The sequence below is a fragment of the Mauremys reevesii genome, linkage group 15, assembly GCF_016161935.1.
Source record: "Mauremys reevesii isolate NIE-2019 linkage group 15, ASM1616193v1, whole genome shotgun sequence".
NCBI lineage: Eukaryota > Metazoa > Chordata > Testudines > Geoemydidae > Mauremys > Mauremys reevesii.
Window position 1 is genome coordinate 26,127,146 of NC_052637.1, and position 21,294 is coordinate 26,148,439.

A 21,294-nucleotide genomic window follows, 5' to 3' on the forward strand; every position below is an offset into this window, starting at 1 on the left:
AGGTCTGTGTATTGCAGCATGGAGGCCAGAGCCCTAGGTTCAAATACAGATTAGAAAAGTCTTAATGTAGGATTAAAATACAATGTAGATGCACAAGTCCAGGGCTTCCTAACATGGGTCAGCTGACTCAAGTCCACTAACCCTGGACTTACATTGCAGTGTAGACATTCCCTGAATCTTGCCAAACTCTTGGTCTTGATACCTTCTGGCAGTAAGTTCCATAAATTAAGTTTGTATTGGGAAATTAATATTTCCTTGTATCAGTTTTAAATGTGTTTTCTGTTTCACTGAATGTCCCCTTACTCTTATATTAGGAGGAGATTAATAGGAGACCCTCTCTAATCCATCTCCTCTCTAAACTAAACAGTCCTGGTCTTTCAATCTCATTTCACAAGGAAGTCTCTGTGCTACCAGTCATTTTATCACCTGACTTTGAGACCCCTCTATTTCCGTGCTAGCAGTTTTTTTACATGGGTTACAAGAATTGAACATAGTATTCCAGCTAAAGACACACCGTTCATTTACAACAGTATTTTAATTATTTAAATATTATTCTCCATCCAATTCTTTATACAGCCTACACAACAACATTTTCTTTGCTTTTTCAACTACTGCTGCACACCGAGTCAAGATTTTCAATGAGCTGTCCATCATGATGCCCTGGTCTTTATCATTAGTGTTTACAGCTAATATAGAAATTATGGCTTGTCTATATGGCAAGCTACTGCACAGCAAGCCGCCATGTGAATCTAGATTACCAGCTTGCTGCACAGTAATCTCCTATGTGGACACTTCTACAGCACAGTGAAAGTCTCGGAATTCAGCTTAGTGTACTGTGCTTTGAAGTAGCAGAATACTAAGCCACAGTCCAGGACTTTCACTGCACTATAGCAGTGTCCACACAAGACACTACTACACAAGAAGCTGGTGCGTTGCAGATTCACACACCTGGCTTCCTCACAATAACTTTCCACATAGACAAGACCTCAGCAACTATCACTCCTTTCAACAGGCATTACCATGCATATGTCAGCAATGAATTTGTTCTCCCATCATGCCACCCGCGCACCTAGTCGTGTTAGATTCCCTCTAAGTCCCTCATAGTCTACTCAAATCTTGACTAACCTAAATAATTTTGGGTCACCTGCAAATTTTACCTCTTTGCTTGTTACCCCCTTTTACTGATCATTAATTAACACTGAAGAACATCAGACCCAGTTTAGAACCTTGGGCCACCTCACTCAAACTTTTGCCATGTTCTGAACATAATCTGTGTTCACAGATAGGAATAAGAAAAATTAGTTTTCTGTTTATTAAAAAAGATATTATAAGGTAATAAATTTATATTAAATGAAGCAGGCACTTTAAGTGTAGGAAAACTAATGCATGGGAACTTACCTTATATTAAGGAAACAATTAACTCTGTTACCAACAGCAAAATAATCAGCTGCAGTCACAATGTCAATGCCATGTGGAAAAGTCCCCTATCAATATTAATAGAAGAGAAAAAATAATGACTGATCAAATTTTGCATTAATGGTCAACAACAGTTGAAAATATCACCTATACTAACAGGCACCACCTATACACACTAATTCCTGATTTTGTGGAAAGTATATCTACACAAAAGAGATATCTGATGTGCTGAACAGTTGACTCCACTTAAGAGGATGGCCAAGAGATAGAGTAAACAATAGCAGGCAGTAAACTTAGTAATATTAAAGTATCCTTTGAAATGATTAATTTAAAATGTTTTTAAAATATATTTTGGTGTGGGTCCTCAAGTTTGGATGCTTCATATTTGCATTTTTATAGCTCATTTCCATGTTCCTTAAAAGTGGCATAATACAGCTTTGGATACGTGACCAATTTCAATGGAAACCATGTGTGTATCCGAAGTCAGAATAGAGCCCTAATTGTCGGTAGATTCACTTTGAGGGTGAAGGGCCTGCACCAGTATGTGGATTCATGATGTTTGTTTCCTTTGTTTTGTTACTCATCTTTTTCACACCATGTGTATCTATCTAGACCTATACCTCTAGTTACACTCAGAACAATACAGACAAGATGCCCATCACTTTATAATTTAAAATTTCTTCCCTAAACAACACTGTATATCTCAGATTTATCTACTTTCCCTGAAATAGGTTTATCATCTTAATCTTGCATTGTAATGGCATCCAATTTATCCATCACTGACCAACCAAGTATTTCAGACACCACTTCCATTTGGCCTTGGAGAAGTTTCCTTCCCCCAACTCACTCCCTATACCATCTGTGTTCATTATGATTTGCTTTCCTGGTAGCCTATTCACATTGTCTCTGAAGGACAGAAATAGTTTGTTTTCAGGAGGCTACAGTAAATTTCTTAAATAGTAAATTATAATGGAAAAGCTAACAGCATTACTTATTGTGGATCTACCTATTAACACTGCTATAAGAAATAAAGTCTCTCCATCTTCATGCTATATAAACTTCATGTGTTAAGAATGTGCTAAAAATTTTTACAACACCCAAAATGATTCTATTACAGCAAATTTAGTAACTTACGATGTGATCTAGGTTTCATGGCTAAGATAACATAGTGGAGAAAATATGATACAGTGACACAGAGCAGTTATATCACACAGATCAATGTGTAACTTCTTAGGATTTCTATCAAACTGGAAATGCCATAGTTTTACTAAGTATAATCTGCATCAGTCAGGATGCACAGTAAATAAATTCATATCAAAATGTTTGTGCTGAAATTATTTTTAGAAAAACAGTAGGATTGGAACATCCAATAACACAGAAAATCTCTTAAACACCTTCATCTCTGTAAAAGGATTTATTTAAAAAAAAATAATCAAAGGTGGTATTAGAAATTAGGAACAATGGGCTCAATGTTGAGAGGCACTGATTGCCTCCACAATGAACTAAACACACTCATTCCTGTGTCATCAATTGGAATTGAGAGGACTGCTTATCACAGTCATGCCTAATTCCAGAAAGATAATTAACTACACCTTCCATTGTAATGAAGTGGTCACAGAAGCAGTGAGCATTATTAGATGGAGTAGATATTTACATTTAAAACAAATTTCATTATAAACAAGAGCTTTTCCTTCAATTACTTGTTCCACACTAGCAATATTTCGTTTCAGAGTAGCAGCCGTGTTAGTCTGTATCCGCAAAAAGAACAGGAGTACTTGTGGCACCTTAGAGACTAACAAATTTATTTCAGCATAAGCTTTCGTGGGCTACAGCTCACTTCTTCGGATGCACAGAGTGGAACACACAGACAGAAGATATTTATACATACAGAGAACATGAAAAGGTGGAAGTACCCATACCAACTGTAAGAGTCCAATCAATTGAGATGAGCTATCATCAGCAAGAGAAAAAAAACCTTTGAAGTGATAATCGAGATGACCCATAGAAGGTGTGAGGAGAACTTAACATGGGGAAATAGATTCAATTAGTGTATTTGCATTCTTCTCCACTGGGGATACAGGAATGCAAAATAATCTAGAAAGTGTCCATTCTGTCAAAGGATTTTTAAAAAGTGCACGTCAATATTAAAATTAATTTTGTTTAAAACAGTGCTTCTACTTTGATTTATTCTTAAATATATTCTAGGACTTTTTAAAGAAAAAAAATCTTTCACCTACATGGAATCTTTAAATCCACCATAACAGTGAACAGCAACATATTTGCTGTGGCATGCGCACATATACTTCTGTTACCTCCAGGACAGGACACATTACAGAGATGATGCAGTCAGGAACAAGAAAGCAACAAAACTACACTTTTTTTTCTCATCTAATTATTAAAAGTATTAGTGCTTTGGATGGAGAATAAGTACTTTACTTTCCACCTACTTAAAGAAAGGAGTCTGTTGCATCATATTATACAGAGATAAAGAGATATAATGGGTGTATCTGATGGTTTGAAGTAGCCATTCTCCTAGGCAGCAAGAAATGGTTCACTACTCCTCCCACAGGAAGAAGGTGAATCACAGATATTGTTCCATTTCACTGTCAGGTTCTGTGCCATGCTAAGTTACTATTTCGTTGTAGATCCCTCCAGAAAATGCCAGATCATATGCAGTATCTGTTGTCTGTCTGTGCACTAGCTAAATCTGTAATGAGTTCAAATGCAGACAGAATGTATCAACATACGCCTGGCAATTACCTTTTTTGCCTATAGATTCATTTGGGATTGAACCTCTTTGACTGACCTATAAACAACCCTATAAATCTTTCATTGAATGAAAGTGTGTGGCCAAATATTGATTTAATTTGCCCACATCTTTAAAAACCAAAGAAATAATGCTAAGATTTGCAATGGGAACTCCTACTTTCTGGATGTGGCGTACATGTAAGATGCATAAACTCTTTATTGAAATTGAAACAGTTTTAGTAAATTTAGTACTGGGAACACGAAAGTGTCAGATAGCGTAAGCTTGTGTGTAGTTCTCTTGACCTTCCTAGTAAAAGGGTGGAATAAAGTTGACATTTTCAGAAAAAGAAGAGCATAAATGAATACTTAACCTACAGGCCATTCTACAACAAATTGCGTGGATGTGTGGTTCTATCTGTTCAGCCTCAGTCGGTTATAATGTATTGAAAACATCTAGTTCTGATCGAGAATATCCTGAAATCTTGATATTATGGATAAGGCAAAAATAATTTTAGCCATTTATACAATCACTTCCATTATAAAATATGTATGTATAATCAAAATTATCATCTCACCAAGACAAGTATGTATTTTCTTAGCTTCAGGTGTTGACAGTTCATACACTTATTTTTCTTTTTTTTTTTTTAAAGCAGCAGTCATCCAAAGTTTGTTGGAATTTCCTGGACACTTTTGAGAAGTCATTTAAACAAACCTGGCTCATTCATATATATGCACGGCTGGCTTAAAACCTGCAGCATCTTTGGGCTGCACCCTACCTGGTATAAGCTCAAATCATAGGGAGGTGTTTTATTGCTTTATCCAGTACCACATGACGTGGAGGCAGTGTGAACTGCTCTGCAATGACTAGACACTCTGGAGAATCAAGGAAATTGGGATGTCCTCCTGTTTTACCTCAGCCCTAGTTGGGCCACCATCACAAAAGATACCCACCCTTGAAGCTTTCCTCCACAATTATCCTAACTTCATCCTGAAACATACATCAGCTCCGGACACATTCCTTATTGCCTCCCTCCCATCACTAGGGGAGTGAACACCCAGCTGGCGTGACAGAGAATTTGGGGCAGCTAGAGTGCAGAAAGCCTAAGACTGAAAACTGACCTTAGAATAGGGGCCTTTTTAGGGTGACCAGATGTCCCGATTTTATAGGGACAGTCCCGATATTTGGGGCTTTTTTTATATGGGCTCCTATTACCCCTCACCCCATCCTGATTTTTCACACTTGCTATCTGGTCACCCTAGGTCTTTTGAATAAGAACATAAGAATGGTCATACTAGGTTAGATCAGTAATTGATCTAGCCCAGTATCCTGTCTTCCAACAGTAGCCCGTGTCAGATGGGTTTGCAGCCATGACCATATTGGCTAATAGTCACTGATGAACCTATCCTCCATGAAATTATCTATTTCTTTGTTGAACCTAGTTATACTTTTGTCCTTCACAACATCCCTTGGCAAAGAGTTCAACAGGTTGACTATGAGTTGTGTGAAGAAGTACTTTCTTATGTGTGTTTTAAACCCGCTGCTGCCTATTAATTTAGTTGCATGACTCCTGGTTCTTGTGTTATGTGAAGGAGAAATAACACTTCCTTATTCAATTTCTCCACACCACTCACAATTTTACAGACTTCTATCATATCCCCATTAACTGTCTCTTTTCTAGCTGCACAGTCCCAGTCTTTTTAATCTTCATATGGAAGCTGCTCCTTACCCCTAATTATTTTGTTGCTCCTCTCTGTACTTTTTTCAATTCTAATATATCTTTTTTGAGATGGTGTGACCAGAAGTGCACACAGTATAATATGTATAATATGGATTTATGTAGTGGCGTTATGACATTTTCTCTCTTATCTATCCCTTTCCTAACGGCTCTTAAATTACCCTTTTTATTATTAATTCCACTGCACACAGCAGATGTTTTCAGAGAGCTATCCACAATGACTCCAAGATCTCTTTCTTGTGTGGTAGCAGTAATTTTAGAACCTATCATTTTTTATGTAGAGTTGGGATTATGTTTTCCAATGTGCATTACTTTGCATTTATCAACACTGAATTGCATCTACCATTTTGTTGCCTAGTCACACAGAGTTGTAAGATCCTTTTGTAACTCTTTGCAGTGAGCTTTGGATTTAACTATTTTGAGTAATTCTGTATCGCCTGCAAACTTTATCACATCACTGTTTGCCCCCTCCCACTTTTAAAAGCGATGGCCCATGGCCCCCTGCCCCTCCCCCTGCCCCTCATCCCTGCTTCTGATGAAATCCAATGAAGGCAAGATGAGACCATCGTTAGCTACATGTTGTTTTGACCTTAATACAGCAGCCAACACATACCCAGCACAGTTTCACATTTACACAAACTATAAGGCCTCTTTACACTGCCAAAGTGGCATAAAAGAATCTTAGTAAAATGAGAATCAAGATAACACCATGCAATGAGGAAATACCATACCAATGAACACCCCAGATAACGTTTTAAAAAGATACTGGAAATGTGATATGGTGAGAATGCAGAGTGCCAGGAGTATATTGGCACTACAAAATAGTTTAAAATCAGGTTTTTAAGCTTCTGCGCTTCTTTACCTACATGACATCACTAACACCTATATTATTGTATGGAACCCAGCTCCCTGCTCTGATGTATATGTCAGTGATGTCAGCCCTTTGAGGAGAAAAAAAATATCATGAGGGCCTGAACACAGACTCCTGCAGATAAGAAGCTTCTCAGATCACCTTTAAAGCCCTTGTTTGTTTTTTATACATCATACACCTGATTTGCAATCTCAAAAATTTTGTTAATGTATTTACACTATTTTAGCACTGTAAATGGGAAATAATTTCATGGCTAATTTTTTCTCTTTCTTCTAGACCTCAGGCAGAATCCTTAGCAGTTAGTGTATTCAGCACACAGATAAAGATGTTTTTAGTTAGTAGTTTTCAACCTGGGGCAGTGTTTCCTATAATTTTTTCCATCCATGTGTGGAATGAATTTTGTTATGTGCACTATATCGAGATAATGTACGGATGCGCACCACCAGTAGAAACCAAAAACCTGTATACAATATATATTTTTAAGAAGTTACCATAGGGATAATTACTCCAGCCAGGACAGGTGGGGCATTTTAGAACTCACTACTCAAAGAATTAAATTTAAACATAAGAGAAAAATAAAAAGTATAAAAAGCATAGACCAGTCAAAAAAATAACACACTTTGAAAGAAGTATCAAGAAGTAACAACAACAATAATACAAGTATGTGTTGGGAGGTGAGTGTGAAAAACAGAGTGAGTGTGTGTGAGAGAGAGAGAGAGAGAACGCTGCCCTTTTAAGTAGATCAGCATGTTCAGACACAGCAGCAACTGCCAGCAAGCTCCCTCTGTCCTGAGCCCTGTTGTGTACCCCACGCCGCTCTGTGGTGATCAGGTACAAGGGCAGGGGGCAAGGGGGACACCCTGACATCAGTGTCCCCCTCCACATCCCAACTCTGCACAGCAAGCAGGAGGCTCCCAGGTGCAGCATGGCAGTTGGGGGAGGGACACCTGAAGTGCTACACCTGAAGTGCACGGCACTTGATAGCCTGCTGGGCGGCCACCCAGCTGTTCAGCTTAGAGGGAACTTAGCCCTGCGGGTCCGCAGACTATGTCTAAGATTTCGAACAGGGTCTGTCCCATTTTTTTAGGGGTCCACAAATGAGAAAAAGTTGAAAAACCACTATTCTAAGTCTTTTATGCCGTGAAATATCTGCCTGTCAAGTGACATGGAAATAAAGCAGACTTTTCTACTTGAGCAACTCATACTTCTTCAAAACTAACCAATTTCTTGGAAAATTCAGATTATAGTTTGAGAAACTGCATGACCTACTGGACAAAGCACAGGACCAGAAGTGAGGACTCATGAGTTCTAGTCCTAGCTATGCAATCAAATTACTGTGAGGCCTTGTGTAGTTCACTTAACTTATCTTAATGCAAGTTAAGGCATATTGTGTGACTTTACATCAAGGTTTTGCTTTTTAGAAGCAACTTGCTAAAAGGCTTCAGGAACTAATGTCCTAAAAGCTCACAATTAAGTTTAAAGGGGGAAAAAGTAAACGAGAACCTGTGGTTCAAATGATGAAAATGTGTTACATGATTGTTTTGAAACAGTGTTCCCCAAATTTGGTTGTTCTTTTACTCATTTGGTTTTAGGAGTTACATGTTACAATGTATCTATAAGAAGTTTGTTTAATGAAGAGTCAGAAAAGTTACTATACCTGTCTTCCAACATTCTCCTGGAAGGCAGCCTAAAGAACAGAGAGAACAAACATCAAAAATGAGTCAGTTTGCTTTTTGATAAACACCAGAGGATGAATTCAAAACAAACACACGGCAATATAAATGACCCATGGCTTTACTTTTCAAAATAAAGTCAGCTTTGTTAGTTGAATAGGCCCTGAAGGGTTGGGGGTTTTGGTTTTTTGTTGGGTTTTTTTTTTTTTTGGAGGGGGGAAGGGGGTCACTGATGCTTTATGTTCTAATGCTCTTTCAAATCTGTCTGTTGCATGACAACAATTTAAGAAAGCAAGTTGACTAAAACAATCACACCCATAAGAATAGCCTTTGATTCCTAAGACAAGGAATCACAATAGAATCAAAAGTCAGTGCCCTTTGACAAAAGGAATCAGGACAGCTATGTCTTGTTTAGCTGCTTTAGGAAAGTTTCAGGTATCTTCCCTAAAGAATCTTAGGCTATGTCTAGACTACAGACCTTGCAGTGGGGCACAGCTTTATGCCGATGGTAGAGAGCTCTCTCGTCGGCATAATTAAACCACCCCCAATGAGCAGCCATAACTATGTTGGCGGGAGGTGCTCTCCCACCAGCATAGCACTGTCTGCACCAACGTTTTTATCAGTAAAACTTACATTGGTCAGGGAGGTGGGGGGGGGGGGTTCCACACTCTTGACTGACAACAGTTTTACTGACAAAAGTGCTAGTGTAGACATAGCCTTAGATAATATCACAGTTATAATGCCTTGTTTATGTGATGTATAGGCTTGGAAGGATTTGTTTTATCAGTACATGTTGGTAAATGTCAGTTTCACCGAACACACACAAACCAACAAAAATTTCCATCCATAATAATCGAATTTTACAGATAAACAAAGAAAGAAAAATGATGCTTGAGAACTTAGAATTTGATTTAAGGATATTTACTTCATATATTTTGACATGTGATGTTGGCAATTTGTGTTTTAACAGTTATAAAGGTTTAATTCTTTTAATCACAACATCAACTGTCATTAAATAATTGTCTGACCCCCTCATTGCCTGACACACACCCCATAATTTTTCACAACTGTGAAAATTTAACTAGATATAAATAGAAAAAAATGCTTAAAAATAAACCAATATTATCCATCAAAATTATAAAAAATAAAAATCTAATTCTGCAAAGCTCAGTTAAATACAATACTTGGAGGCTGTTGAGAGCAGCATGATTGGGATCCTACTGCTTTAGCTGTTTATTCTTGAGTACTGAACACTGTTATTCGAAACATTCAAGTGTGAAAGCATGTTAAAATATCAGTCTCTGAGCTTGTAAAACTTGAAGGCATCTTAATTGATGTACACTTCTTATGCCTGGCAATAAACAGATCATAAAGAAAATAGAATACATATAATTAGAGCACTACATATATATCTGCATCAATGCAGTATATAGTTCCCCACATAGTATTTACTTTTTCCAGTATCTTTCCCCACACCGCCTACCCGCTAGTCTGGAGTAGCACTGTCCCTGATATATACTACATAACATTTTTTAAATTTCTTTTTTTTTTAAAGGGGCAATTTTGTTTCAAAAGTAAGAAGTACAAATACTGGTAAAGGTTTTCTAAATTGTTCGACAAAAATTAAGTATCGCTATTATCTGGATACTAATAACTTCTCACTCATTTATGTAATAACACTACGTTTACAATTAATTTCTGGGAAGAGACAGCAGCAGCCAGCTGACAACTGATGTCAAACACAATGGGGAATTTTGGCCAAGAACATGGGCAAAAATCCTATTCTTATAAAAAAAAATACCATGGGATCTTTGGATTGCCAGAGACAGAGCGCACCTGTTTGTAAGGTTCCTTCCAAAAGAAACAGAGCAAATACTCAACTCTGGAAAAATGAAAGTTTGAGTTAGCTTGCTTGGATTTGAACCTGTTAGTCCTGCGGGAATTTTTTGTCAAAAAATTAAAAATTTTGCACTCAATATTTTAAAATTCTTCAAAAATCTGCATATATAATTTGTGAAAATAATGCAATATATCATGCCAGTTTCAATTATTTTGGTAATTTATTTCAAAATATCTTTTAGCAAGTATGTCTAGAACAAAAAAGATTCCCCCAGGAGTAGAAAGTTAAAGGAACCCCCCACGACAACGCAATTTCTGTTTGTTATGCTTTTGTTGGGTGCCTCAGTCTGGATGTGTCACACGTGCCAGCTGGGCACATCTTGGGGGGAAATTCTGCCCCTCTGGTCTTTTAGTCAATTCTCATTTTTTCATTCTGCCCCCGTAGGGTTACCCAGAGGTTCCCAAACACAGGACACTGCCGGGAGGGTGTGGGGAGTAGGAGCTGGAGGAGGGTGCAGTTGGGGGGGGTCCTGGAGGGGTCTGTGTGTATTGGCATAGGGTATTCAGGGGGTGCAGGAAGGGGTACTGGGGATGTTGGAGGGGGTGCTGGAGGCAGCTGCACAGAGCCCCTCAGCCCAGACACCCATACCTCCCCCCGAACCCAGTTGCAGGCTCCCCCCAGCCAAGACCCCCACACGCCCCTCCAGAGCCCAGCCACAGGCTAGCCACCTGCAAACCCTCCCCTCAGAGATCCAGAGGTAGAAATAGCCTGATGCTGGTCAAACTAGGCTTGTATGGAGTTTCCTGTGGTTATTTCAGTGTTGGGCTGTGCAGAGCTGATGCTGAGCAGGGATTCCATCCCCGCTGCGTCGGACGCTTCGCTCATTGTGGGGCCACAGCCCATACATCGGCTCCTTCTTTCAGGGCATGCAGGGAACCTCCAGCTCCCCATCTCTCCCCCCGACCAGTGTCCTCTATTTGCTCACTGGGAAGCCAGGCTCTGCCGGGTCCAACAGCCCCTACTTGGGCCAGCAGTTCCTCAGCACCAGTTCTGCAGGAAAAAATGAAATTCTGCACAGAACATTAATTCTGCGCAAATTCTGCATTGCGCAGTGGTGCAGAATTCCCTTTGGAGTAACCTATGGTTCCAAGGAATCAATATAAGCCACACAACGGGTGAGAACTCATAGCACAGGGATGAGGTAGCAATTTAAGTGTACTGACGAGGCCCCCGGTGTAACTTCTTATAAAGCCCTGAGAGCACGTCTTGCATCCGAAGAAGTGGGTATTCACCCACGAAAGCTCATGCTGCAAAACGTCTGTTAGTCTATAAGGTGCCACAGGATTCTTTGTTGCTTTTACAGATCCAGACTAACACGGCTACCCCTCTGATACTTGACGTCTAGGTTATGGCGACTTTCCAGGGCAGGAACATGGGCTATAGTGCTGCCTGACATCTTCGCACAACTGCATGTTGTAGCCCTAATATTGACAAGCTTCTTCCACCCTCAACCTCTCCTCCAGTAGGGATGTAAATATTGTTTTAAAAAGATAAATGTTTAAATGATTAAAATTATATCATTTAACCATTTAACTACTGGGGCCAGGGCCACTCCAGCCAGCCCAGGGCTGGTATCGCTCTAACCGGCTGGCTGCCAGCCGGTGCAGCTGGGGTTAATGGTTAGGGTGATTAACTGGCAAGACTAATGCTTACCGGTTAACCTGTAAACCGTTTACTATTTTACATCCCCATCCTCCAGCATACCCCTAAGCCATGACCTGCAAGGATGTCCTCAGAAGACAACCGACAGCAGCCTCTCTCAGTGCCTAAATCAGGGTAATTCTTCCTGGTCAGATACAGAGCTTTTATAGGGCTCCTTTACACACTGCTCAGGCACTTTTCCTTGGCATAAAGGGTCTGAAACAGGAATATGGCTCTCACCCTTAATGCCTGCACCCCTAAGTGACTCAGCAATTCAATCACTGACCAGCTGCATTATGATTAGCTTAGGAAGTGTTTTAATCAAGTAAATGGCCAGATTATCCATAAATATACAGGACCAAATTCAGTAATAGCAGAGTTTGGGCATCTGTATTTTTAAGCTCTATAGTACTGATTTCAGACTGGCTGAAGTTTTTTTGTTTTATGTATAAAATATCTGCAATTAACAGCCAACCAGCATTCTAACTGTCTGGATAAGTCTCCATTCAGTGTAATATATTGTAATATAACCATAAACTAGTCATTAATGGAAAGAGGAATTTTACACTGAATATAACACGTTAGCCAGATAGCTATTATAAGTGAAGCCTTTACAGAATAACCATCCTTAATGTACTGTACGTTTTTACATTCTGCTATTGTTTTACTTTTGCATTTTCTATATCAGTTTAAAAACAACATACGGATGAAAATCTAAACAGAATTCACTAAAGTAAACATGGTAGAAACATCATTCATCTAACAAAGTAAAATATGCCTTCTATAATGAATAAATTGGTTTCATTAAATATATTAATTAGGTAAACTGAAAAGAAATGCCCTCAACAAAAGATAATTTAGTAAGAGACTACTAAACTTCATAAATGACTTACTAAGGGCCAGTTCTGCCTTCAGGTAAACATGCACAATTCCTGCTGACTTCAAAAAGTATTCTTTTCATATTTCTTAGTCTAGATGTTATCATTAAGAGTTTGTTTTATTGTCCAATGAAACAATGTAACATTTCAGCCCAACAGCCTTTGAAAAAATGTATGTTTCAGTATATTGTACAAGCATTAGACTCTATAAAGATTACAATTTGTAAAATATCTAAACATTTGCTTTATTTGCCACACACAATTCAACAGCTCTTTGAAACTATCCATAACCGTAAGCTAAATTTGGTTAAAACTATGACAGCCCATTTCATTTGCGGGGAGTGGTTATTTAGGATTAATTTTTATTTTTTATTATTTTTGTATATGTGTCAAGTTGAACCTGTCTTAGCTTGAACTGTTGGTAAGTATCCAAAAAAGCCAATGAATACTTTCGTACCTGCTATCTTTTGTTAAGTCTTGGGGAAATGTGACTCATTTTAATGAGAAAATACTGTCAAGAGAATTCAAACAAAAAAGCCAAAAGAAAAAAAGCCATGTTAAACAACGATAGTCTCCAGAAGTTTATTTCAACTTCATATTCAGAAACCACCTGGCTACTACCAACATTACTGCATGTACCTCTAAAATGAGCTTTATTTTTCACATCATTATGGTTAAATTGTGTCAGCACTTCCACTAGATAGCCCAATTTCTGGAGTTCTACAAAATTTGGACTTAAAAATTAAAACTTGGTATAAATCATCTCCCTTGGGAAATACTTTTTCATTTGTTTTTACCAATATTAAAATTAAGATAGTCAAAAAAATCAGATTCTTTTAGATGCTTTTTTATGTTCTAACTCAATCACACCTTCCCACTGCTCAGCGGCATTCTTATAGCAACGATCCACACATGTCTATCAGCATGCATGACTAGGGCTTAAAGAGAGAAAAACATACATAGTATGGGTACACGTAGATACACATAAGGAAAGTAATGAAAGTAATGGACACACGTCATCCAATTCCTCATGGTTTTAAAACTATCCCTGTCTCCCTACCTAATTATTGTTTCCTTTTAAATTCCTATCATTTGCTTTTTCACCTACTCTTTCATTCCCAAGTTAGTTATTGGGAATGGGAATCTTTACCATCTCTTCTCCTCCAGCTTTCTTATCCCCCTATAATGGAAAAAATAAATCAAACTGCTATCAACCCCACAGAAGCTTTAAAGCTCTAAATATCTAATATCCAGTGGGGAATCTTTAGGTCGACCTAGAAGGCAGCAGACTCCATATGGCTTCCTTCTCTTTAAGTTCAAAGCAGCTCCTGTTGCATCCTCCTCCTAAGGTGAGGGGTAGGGAAGAGCAATTTAAGACAAAAATTGAATTCCTTATGCAACAGTGATTCTAAGCAACAATTAACTGCTCCATGTGACCACTCTCCAAATCTCCAGGATGGGTACTGACCTTAGGCTGGCAATGATTGTTGGCATGCATCTAACTGCATGATGAGCCTTAACGTGGCCTTGAAATGGTTCCACTAAGAAATAACAGTGGGAAACGCAGTCAGCCAACCATTCTACACATAATCTTCTTGAACACAATTTGATCTAATGTGTTGATCTCAAGGGAGACAAAAGGGGATGAATTAAGGGCTTTGGTACCCTTCAAATAAAAAACAGAGGTATCTTCATAAATCTAAATTGTGAAGTGCTTCCAAAGAATGGACATGAAGGTATTAGAAAAAAAATTGGAAGAACAGGCCACTGAGCTGGGTATAGGGGGGCACCCAAACCACAGGTTTTTTTGTTTTGTTTTGTTTTGTTTCTTAAAGCCCACCACAGCCCAGCTCATGGCAAGGGATCCAGAGACACCAGAATCACTGTGTGTGGCGGGGACGAGGTGGGGTTGGGAGGTTGCCTGCCTGCACACTGCGGTGAGACTCAAGGGACTAGAGTAGAGAACTGAGCCAGCTCTGCAGGACAGGAGACACTGCAGGATGAGTTTGAAGCAGGCTTGTTCTTCAATTCTCCCTCCTCCCCCCTGCTCAACCACATAAAGACTCAACCCCATCCTAGTACCTCTGACCCCCCTAGGGTCTGGAACTGACACCTCCTTCCATAGTCCCCAACTTTAAATAGTGCTCCACAGCCACTGATTGGAAGGATTGCTTAAGCTCTGTGTAAGCAATTTAAGACAAACACAAAGCAACTATCATTATAAAATATAATTTGTTGCAAGTCACTAGAATTCTAAATTATCTTATAAACAGACTTGAAGTCACTGACATCAGGGATGAAATCCTTCATATAAGAAACTGAATTTACAGATATCTAGTGGGTGAAAGGGAGCTGAACCACAGTAGTGCTTCAGCATAGACACTTCCTACGCCAACAGGAGGGATTCTTCCATAAGGCGTAGGTAATACGCCTTCCCAAGAGGCAAAAACTACTCTAACTGAAGCATTCTTTCTTCAATCTAGCACTGTCTATGCTGGGGGTTATGCCAGTTTAACTACATCGCTCAGAGGTGTGGATTTTTCACACCCCTGAGTAATGTAGCTGGGTTGACCTCACTTTTTAACATACACCAACACCTCTCTCACAAACAGAAGTTAGTCCAATAAAAGAGATTACCTCACCCACCTTGTGTCTCAAGAAAATATTTCTCAGCCCTGCTTCCAAATTCAAAGCAGAAAATGCTAACAGAAACGCCTAATTATAGATATACTAAAAAGCTATAATAACTATACGTTTCTAGTTCATGCAATAGAGCGATCCAAACAGTGAAATCAGTGATACCAGTCCTCCCTTAAACCAACCACTGATACAAGAGGAGGAGGAGAGCTAAGAAGTGGGTATTCACCCACGAAAGGTCATGCTGCAAAACGTCTGTTAGTCTATAAGGTGCCACAGGATTCTTTGCTGCTTCTTAAAAAATATTATGCCAGGTGGTATTATCAAGCCCCCAAGTTAAGCAAAAGAAATGGCTTTTTAATTACACCAAGTTAAAATTGGCAAGAAAATAACAGAAGTGGAAATATACAAGCTATGAATTGGTCATACTTTTTAAAAAAATTCTTAATTCAGCACACTATAAACGCAACACAATATTCTGAATGACTTTCTGTAGATACTATTTTTTAAATTGAAATACATTTACAGAGCACACAGTTTAATTTGTTTTGAGAGAGAAATATGCTTCATCATGTTAGTCTTTAAGGTGCCACAAGTACTCCTATTCTTTACAGGATTTCCAATTTGAATTGACATTAGTAACATACAAATCAAACCCACCACCTTATATACACGTTTTCAAAATGATATATTTGTATACTTTTTTAAACCCACTAAATTTAGATACTAAACAAATCTGTTGCAGTTGTAGTTCTGCCCTCAGTTTATTAAAGAAATTCAAATTATATTTATATATTTGTTTTGTTGTTGGTTTGTTTTTTGTAAAAGCTTAAAAATGCAAGAGTTTCAAGAATCTACTTGATATCAACTAGAGCATATTCATAAAGACATTTACCACACTGGGTGACTATTATCTATAGACTTCCTCTTAAAAATAGTTTCAGTTCTCTATGAGAAGCAATTCTTTGGTGCAATGAGGAGTGCAGTTTGGGTGGGACTTAACAGACATACCGTATGCAACGTTACCCTGCAGCTATGATTACAGCACAATCTGAACTGGGAAGGATCAGTATGATTAAATTACCTAAGCCTTTGATTTCTTCAAATAGTGTAATCTTCCATCCAGAAACTAGCCAAAGCACAGCACAGAAGGTACACTTTACCACCAATAGACAGTAGCACTCCTTTCCATACCCACCTACAAAAACCACACCTAACCCAAGGAAGGAGATAAACAGCACACAATAAAAATGTGCCAAAGCCTTATATAACACACTAACTTTCTAGTGATGAACCACGTTAAAATCATGTTTTCAAACTGTCTGCTAGGTATACACGGACAGAAATAGCAAAAACAACCAAATCGTATTTTAATTTGTATGCATTTGAAATACAGAAAGGCAATCCACACTGAGCCTAATTAGTAAGTATTGTTCTAATCAGTATTAATTTGGGCACCTTAATTCATAGTAGAACTATCAGTTTTACTATTTAGACAAAGAATCATAAAACTTAGAGCCAAAATAAAATACCATTAGAGTACCAAGCAAATCATCTGCAAGGACAGGGTACATACCCTGGAAAAAAATTATTTAAACAGCTTCACTTTACCCAAGGCTTATGTTGATCGGTTCAGATGTAGAAATGGCACTGGGAATCAATCTACAATCAATCAGTCAGTACAAAATGTTCTTTCAGAAAAGAATGCTGAGAATCACTTTGCTCTTGAAATTAGTTAATTAGTGGCATCAATGAATAAAGAATGTGTATGGAGCATTCATACACAATTCTTTTTAGCAGTGCACTCAAAAGGGCAGTCAGGTTGAAAATCATGTTTTTATACATGTTACAACTAATTATTTGGATTATTAAAACAACATTTTTAAAATGTAATTCATTTTTCACCATTTATACTACTAGGTTTTTTCCCCCTATATTTCTCAGTTTGAAAAATGAAATTTAACTACTGGTAATTAGTAATTAGTTTCTAGACAATTTCATTCTCAGTGCTTTTTCTTCATCTATGCCTGGAATATGTCTTTAGTTTCATACACAGACCTTACTGCAATAATTTGTGATTATTAGTCTAGTACAATGCACTCTATATGGGGCAACATGTTCTGACTATACAGAAGCCGAAACTAGGGCAGCGAGCGTAGCTGCCACCCATTTGTTGAGACACACATTACGCAGGGATCACATTATACCAGTACTCTGTGCTCTGCTCTTGTTCCTATTAACTTTTAGGTGAAGTGCAAGATTTTGGTTTTAACCTATAAAGCCACAAATGGTTTGGAAATCTGGTCACACAGACAATTGATTCCCTCTTCAAGTGGCAATGCAGCAGCTTCAGTTAGCAGCTTGAGCTTTTAAATAGAGGGGGACTGTAAGAAACAGAGATGTTACCAGGGCATTTTCTGTGAGGAATCTTTCTTGGCTTTGGAATACATTAGCCCCATTAAGAGACTAGATTTCTTAACTTTCTGGGTACGCTTCAGAGCCCACTGTTCTTTTGAGGCATTGGAAAGATGGTTCATGTGATAGGGACACATGGGTTTGTTGATGGATATTTTTATGTCTTTTGTGTTATTTATATGAACTATTCATTAAATATGTTATAGGTTTTTAACTTTTCCATGAAATATTGTTTGTTCTAGTTGTTGTAAGATTGAGACTCCTTCCTCAGGGCTACGATCTTTATAAGTAAAAACTCCAATCTAATCAAGTTACATATACATTACATCATACGGAATTACAACCCCAGGCATAACAAGCCTCTCCTCTCCTCCCCTTCCCCCCCACCCCATTTGAATATAACAACTTCCCATCCATACACTTCCTCCTCCTCGATAGTCAAGCTTTCTTCCTATCTTTTTGCCACCACCAGTGTCCTGCACACAGGGGCGGCTCCAGACACCAGCACGCCAAGCGAGTGCCTGGGGCAGCAAGCCACTGGGGGCGCTCTGCCGGTCGTTGCGAGAGTGGCAGCCAGGTTGCCTTCGGCGGCATGCCTGCGGGAGGTTTGCTGGTCCCGCGGCTTCGGCGAACTCCCGCAGGCATGCCGCTGAATCCGCGGGACCGGGGACCTCCCGCAGGTAAGCCGCCGAAGGCAGCCTTCCTGCCATGCTTGGGGTGGCAAAATACCTAGAGCCGCCCCTGCCTGCACAGAGTTTCTATAGGGCACACTTTGGTGTTTCTGGCCCTTCCTTCTTATCCTAGCCTAGATACTTACATAGGTGACTAACTTAAATGTTCTAGCTCTACAGAAAGAGCTTCATCTTTACAAGTCAACCTCTTTCCTTCTACATAAATGATTTTTTTAAAATTATTTACTGCAGTTGGAAAATGACAATGGACACACAATGAGAACAGAACGTCACACTAGATGCCACATAGCATAGTTAAGATTCAGTAGAGTTTTATATATTAGCAGTAACCCTTATGTATATTACATAGTCACAGTATATTACTAAATAGCTCTTTCTGAGACATAACATATATTGCACTATGGAAATGTGGTAACAATAGCTCAGATTTTAACTGTGGACCCATTATATGAAATGTAAAGCCGTGTTTTTAATATGCACTCAGACCATATTCTTTAGGGGTTTAACAAAGTACTTACTGTTCATGACATACAACATTGTGTTCAAATACTCTAGCTCTACATAATTAGCTTGTATTGCAAGCAAACTATAAAGGAATTTTTAAAAAAGAAAGGCATAAACAAAACCAATAACTTACAGAGGCAGCTCTTCTGCAGTTAATATCACGGTCAAACACTGCAGCTATTACTAATGCACTGGAAAAGAAAAATACAGCATATAAGTAATAAAATATAAAAATTAACAATTTACGAACAGCATGCCAACATTTAACCTTCCATTTGAATACTCAGTATTCCCTGGAAAGAAGTTACAATTTCTTAATGCAAATCAGAGTTATAGTTTATGTATTCATAGAATTGTTTCCCACATTTTTGGAAATTAAGGAAATGTGCAAGCAGCAAGCCCAGTTAAAGCACAGTTCACATTACTTTATAGAGAGTTGGCAAAAGAGAGTATTGACACAATCCACAATATGGACACATTATTGAACAGGTCTTGCAAACTTTTGTTATTATTTGTAGAATAGAGACATTCATAAAAGAATATCTGATAAGTAGAAAACCTTAAAGGCAACAGCATATCTAGTCAATTGGCAGTACAGAGTTGTTTCTATCTGCATACCGACAGCCAGAAGACTAGAGCATTAAAGACACGCTTTAGACACGTGGCAGCATGTAATCTCTGGAGTTTCATGAGGCTTCATTAACAAACAGTGTCTTGAGATTCTCAGATGAATGGAAGTTACACATGGACAGGACTATATTTTGAAGAGCGAACTTCCTTACCCCTTTTGATACACTGAATAAGAACAAATGCACAAGTGAATTTTATTTAAGACAGCTCGTTAGGAGGAAAAACAATCCAGAGACATGATTAGGCATAGTTTAATTCTCTGCAGCATAGGATATAATATTTCATAGTTCAAAAATAATTTTCCCACCCTGGCCAACAGACAGCAGGAATTAAGGGGAACACAAATTGAAAAAGCCAGAAACTGGCCTGCACTGGCAATTCTGATTAATGCTCATCCACAGTAGATACCGTCTATTTGAATCCACTGGGTAGCTTAAGGTTGATGGACCAGCAACCAACAAGAACTGTAACATTGTTAATATTATCCCATTGCTTTTTCAATACCAAACTTTTCAGTATTTTAATGTATAACCTTCACATTATATGAACACATCTTTAAATATATTTATGCTGAAAATATTTTAATCATACATGAAAATAAAACTAAATTAGGATTTCAAGACATTTTAAAAAGACTAACTTTTAAATTCAATTAAAATCAAAGCTCTGCTTGTCATTGGTGTCAGTTCAATAGCATCTCATAATCAATTCTAGAACAAAGAATCAGATACTATTCTCAATGTAGAATCTCTACTGAGACATGGTGATAGGCAAGATTACAAGTCTGGAACATAAACTAATTACTCTCTGCTCTAGTATGCTATGTTTTAGATTATAGAGCTCAGCAATTGGTGATTAATCTCCATCTTTCAGTAATGATTTGATAGAAGACAATGTTCCAATGTCTCAAGTCACTAAGATGACTTTTTTAAACAAAGTATGGTCCAATACACTTACTAGTATACCATTTAGTAATATCAAAACACTGAAAACTAAACTACAATTGACAAAAATACAACTTTTGATACATTATCCGTGTGCATGTTCACTTACTCCCCTAATATGCAACAGATCTCCCACTCAATGCAAATGAATAAAGTCACATTGTATCAAAATATTTGATGAATAGTCTATGAATATACTCCTTTTTGTACTAAGTGTTGTATTTAAAACAAAAGTAAATCTATGTATTAAGCTGTCAATGGCAAACACTTAAAATTATACCCTGATTCTCTGATAAGTTTTCGGTTTTTTAACTTAGCAGGACATTAGGCTTGCACCCAAGTACCTAACTTATCTGGGGTTGGAATCAACATAGCACCTTTTTAAACAAATATTTAAAAAGTAATACATTACAAACTACCCCACAGGTCAACACAGCAAGTCAAATGTAAGATATATGTAAAACAAACTGAAGTAATGACAACCATACAAGACATTGCAATAACATACACTACACCTTGAAGCTTAGGAGTTACAGAAACACAAGACAACATAAAAATTTGCTACAAAAAGCATGAGTAAATCATGCTCCCTAAAGACTAATTGCAATG

At 38.1% G+C, this 21,294-nt stretch overlaps 1 protein-coding gene across 8 annotated transcripts in view; it reads right to left on the reverse strand.

Moving 5' to 3' along the window:
- TBCD (tubulin folding cofactor D) overlaps positions 1-21,294 on the reverse strand; it is a 248,552-nt gene that overhangs the window by 110,202 nt on the left and 117,056 nt on the right. For all 8 annotated transcript variants that reach the window (XM_039501345.1, XM_039501338.1, XM_039501339.1 and 5 more), the window contains exons 16-18: positions 19,245-19,302; positions 8,429-8,458; positions 1,399-1,484 (exon numbers count right to left, since the gene is read on the reverse strand). In XM_039501345.1, coding sequence (XP_039357279.1) covers positions 1,399-1,484; positions 8,429-8,458; positions 19,245-19,302 — 174 coding nt within the window. The remainder of the gene's footprint in view (positions 1-1,398; positions 1,485-8,428; positions 8,459-19,244; positions 19,303-21,294) is intronic.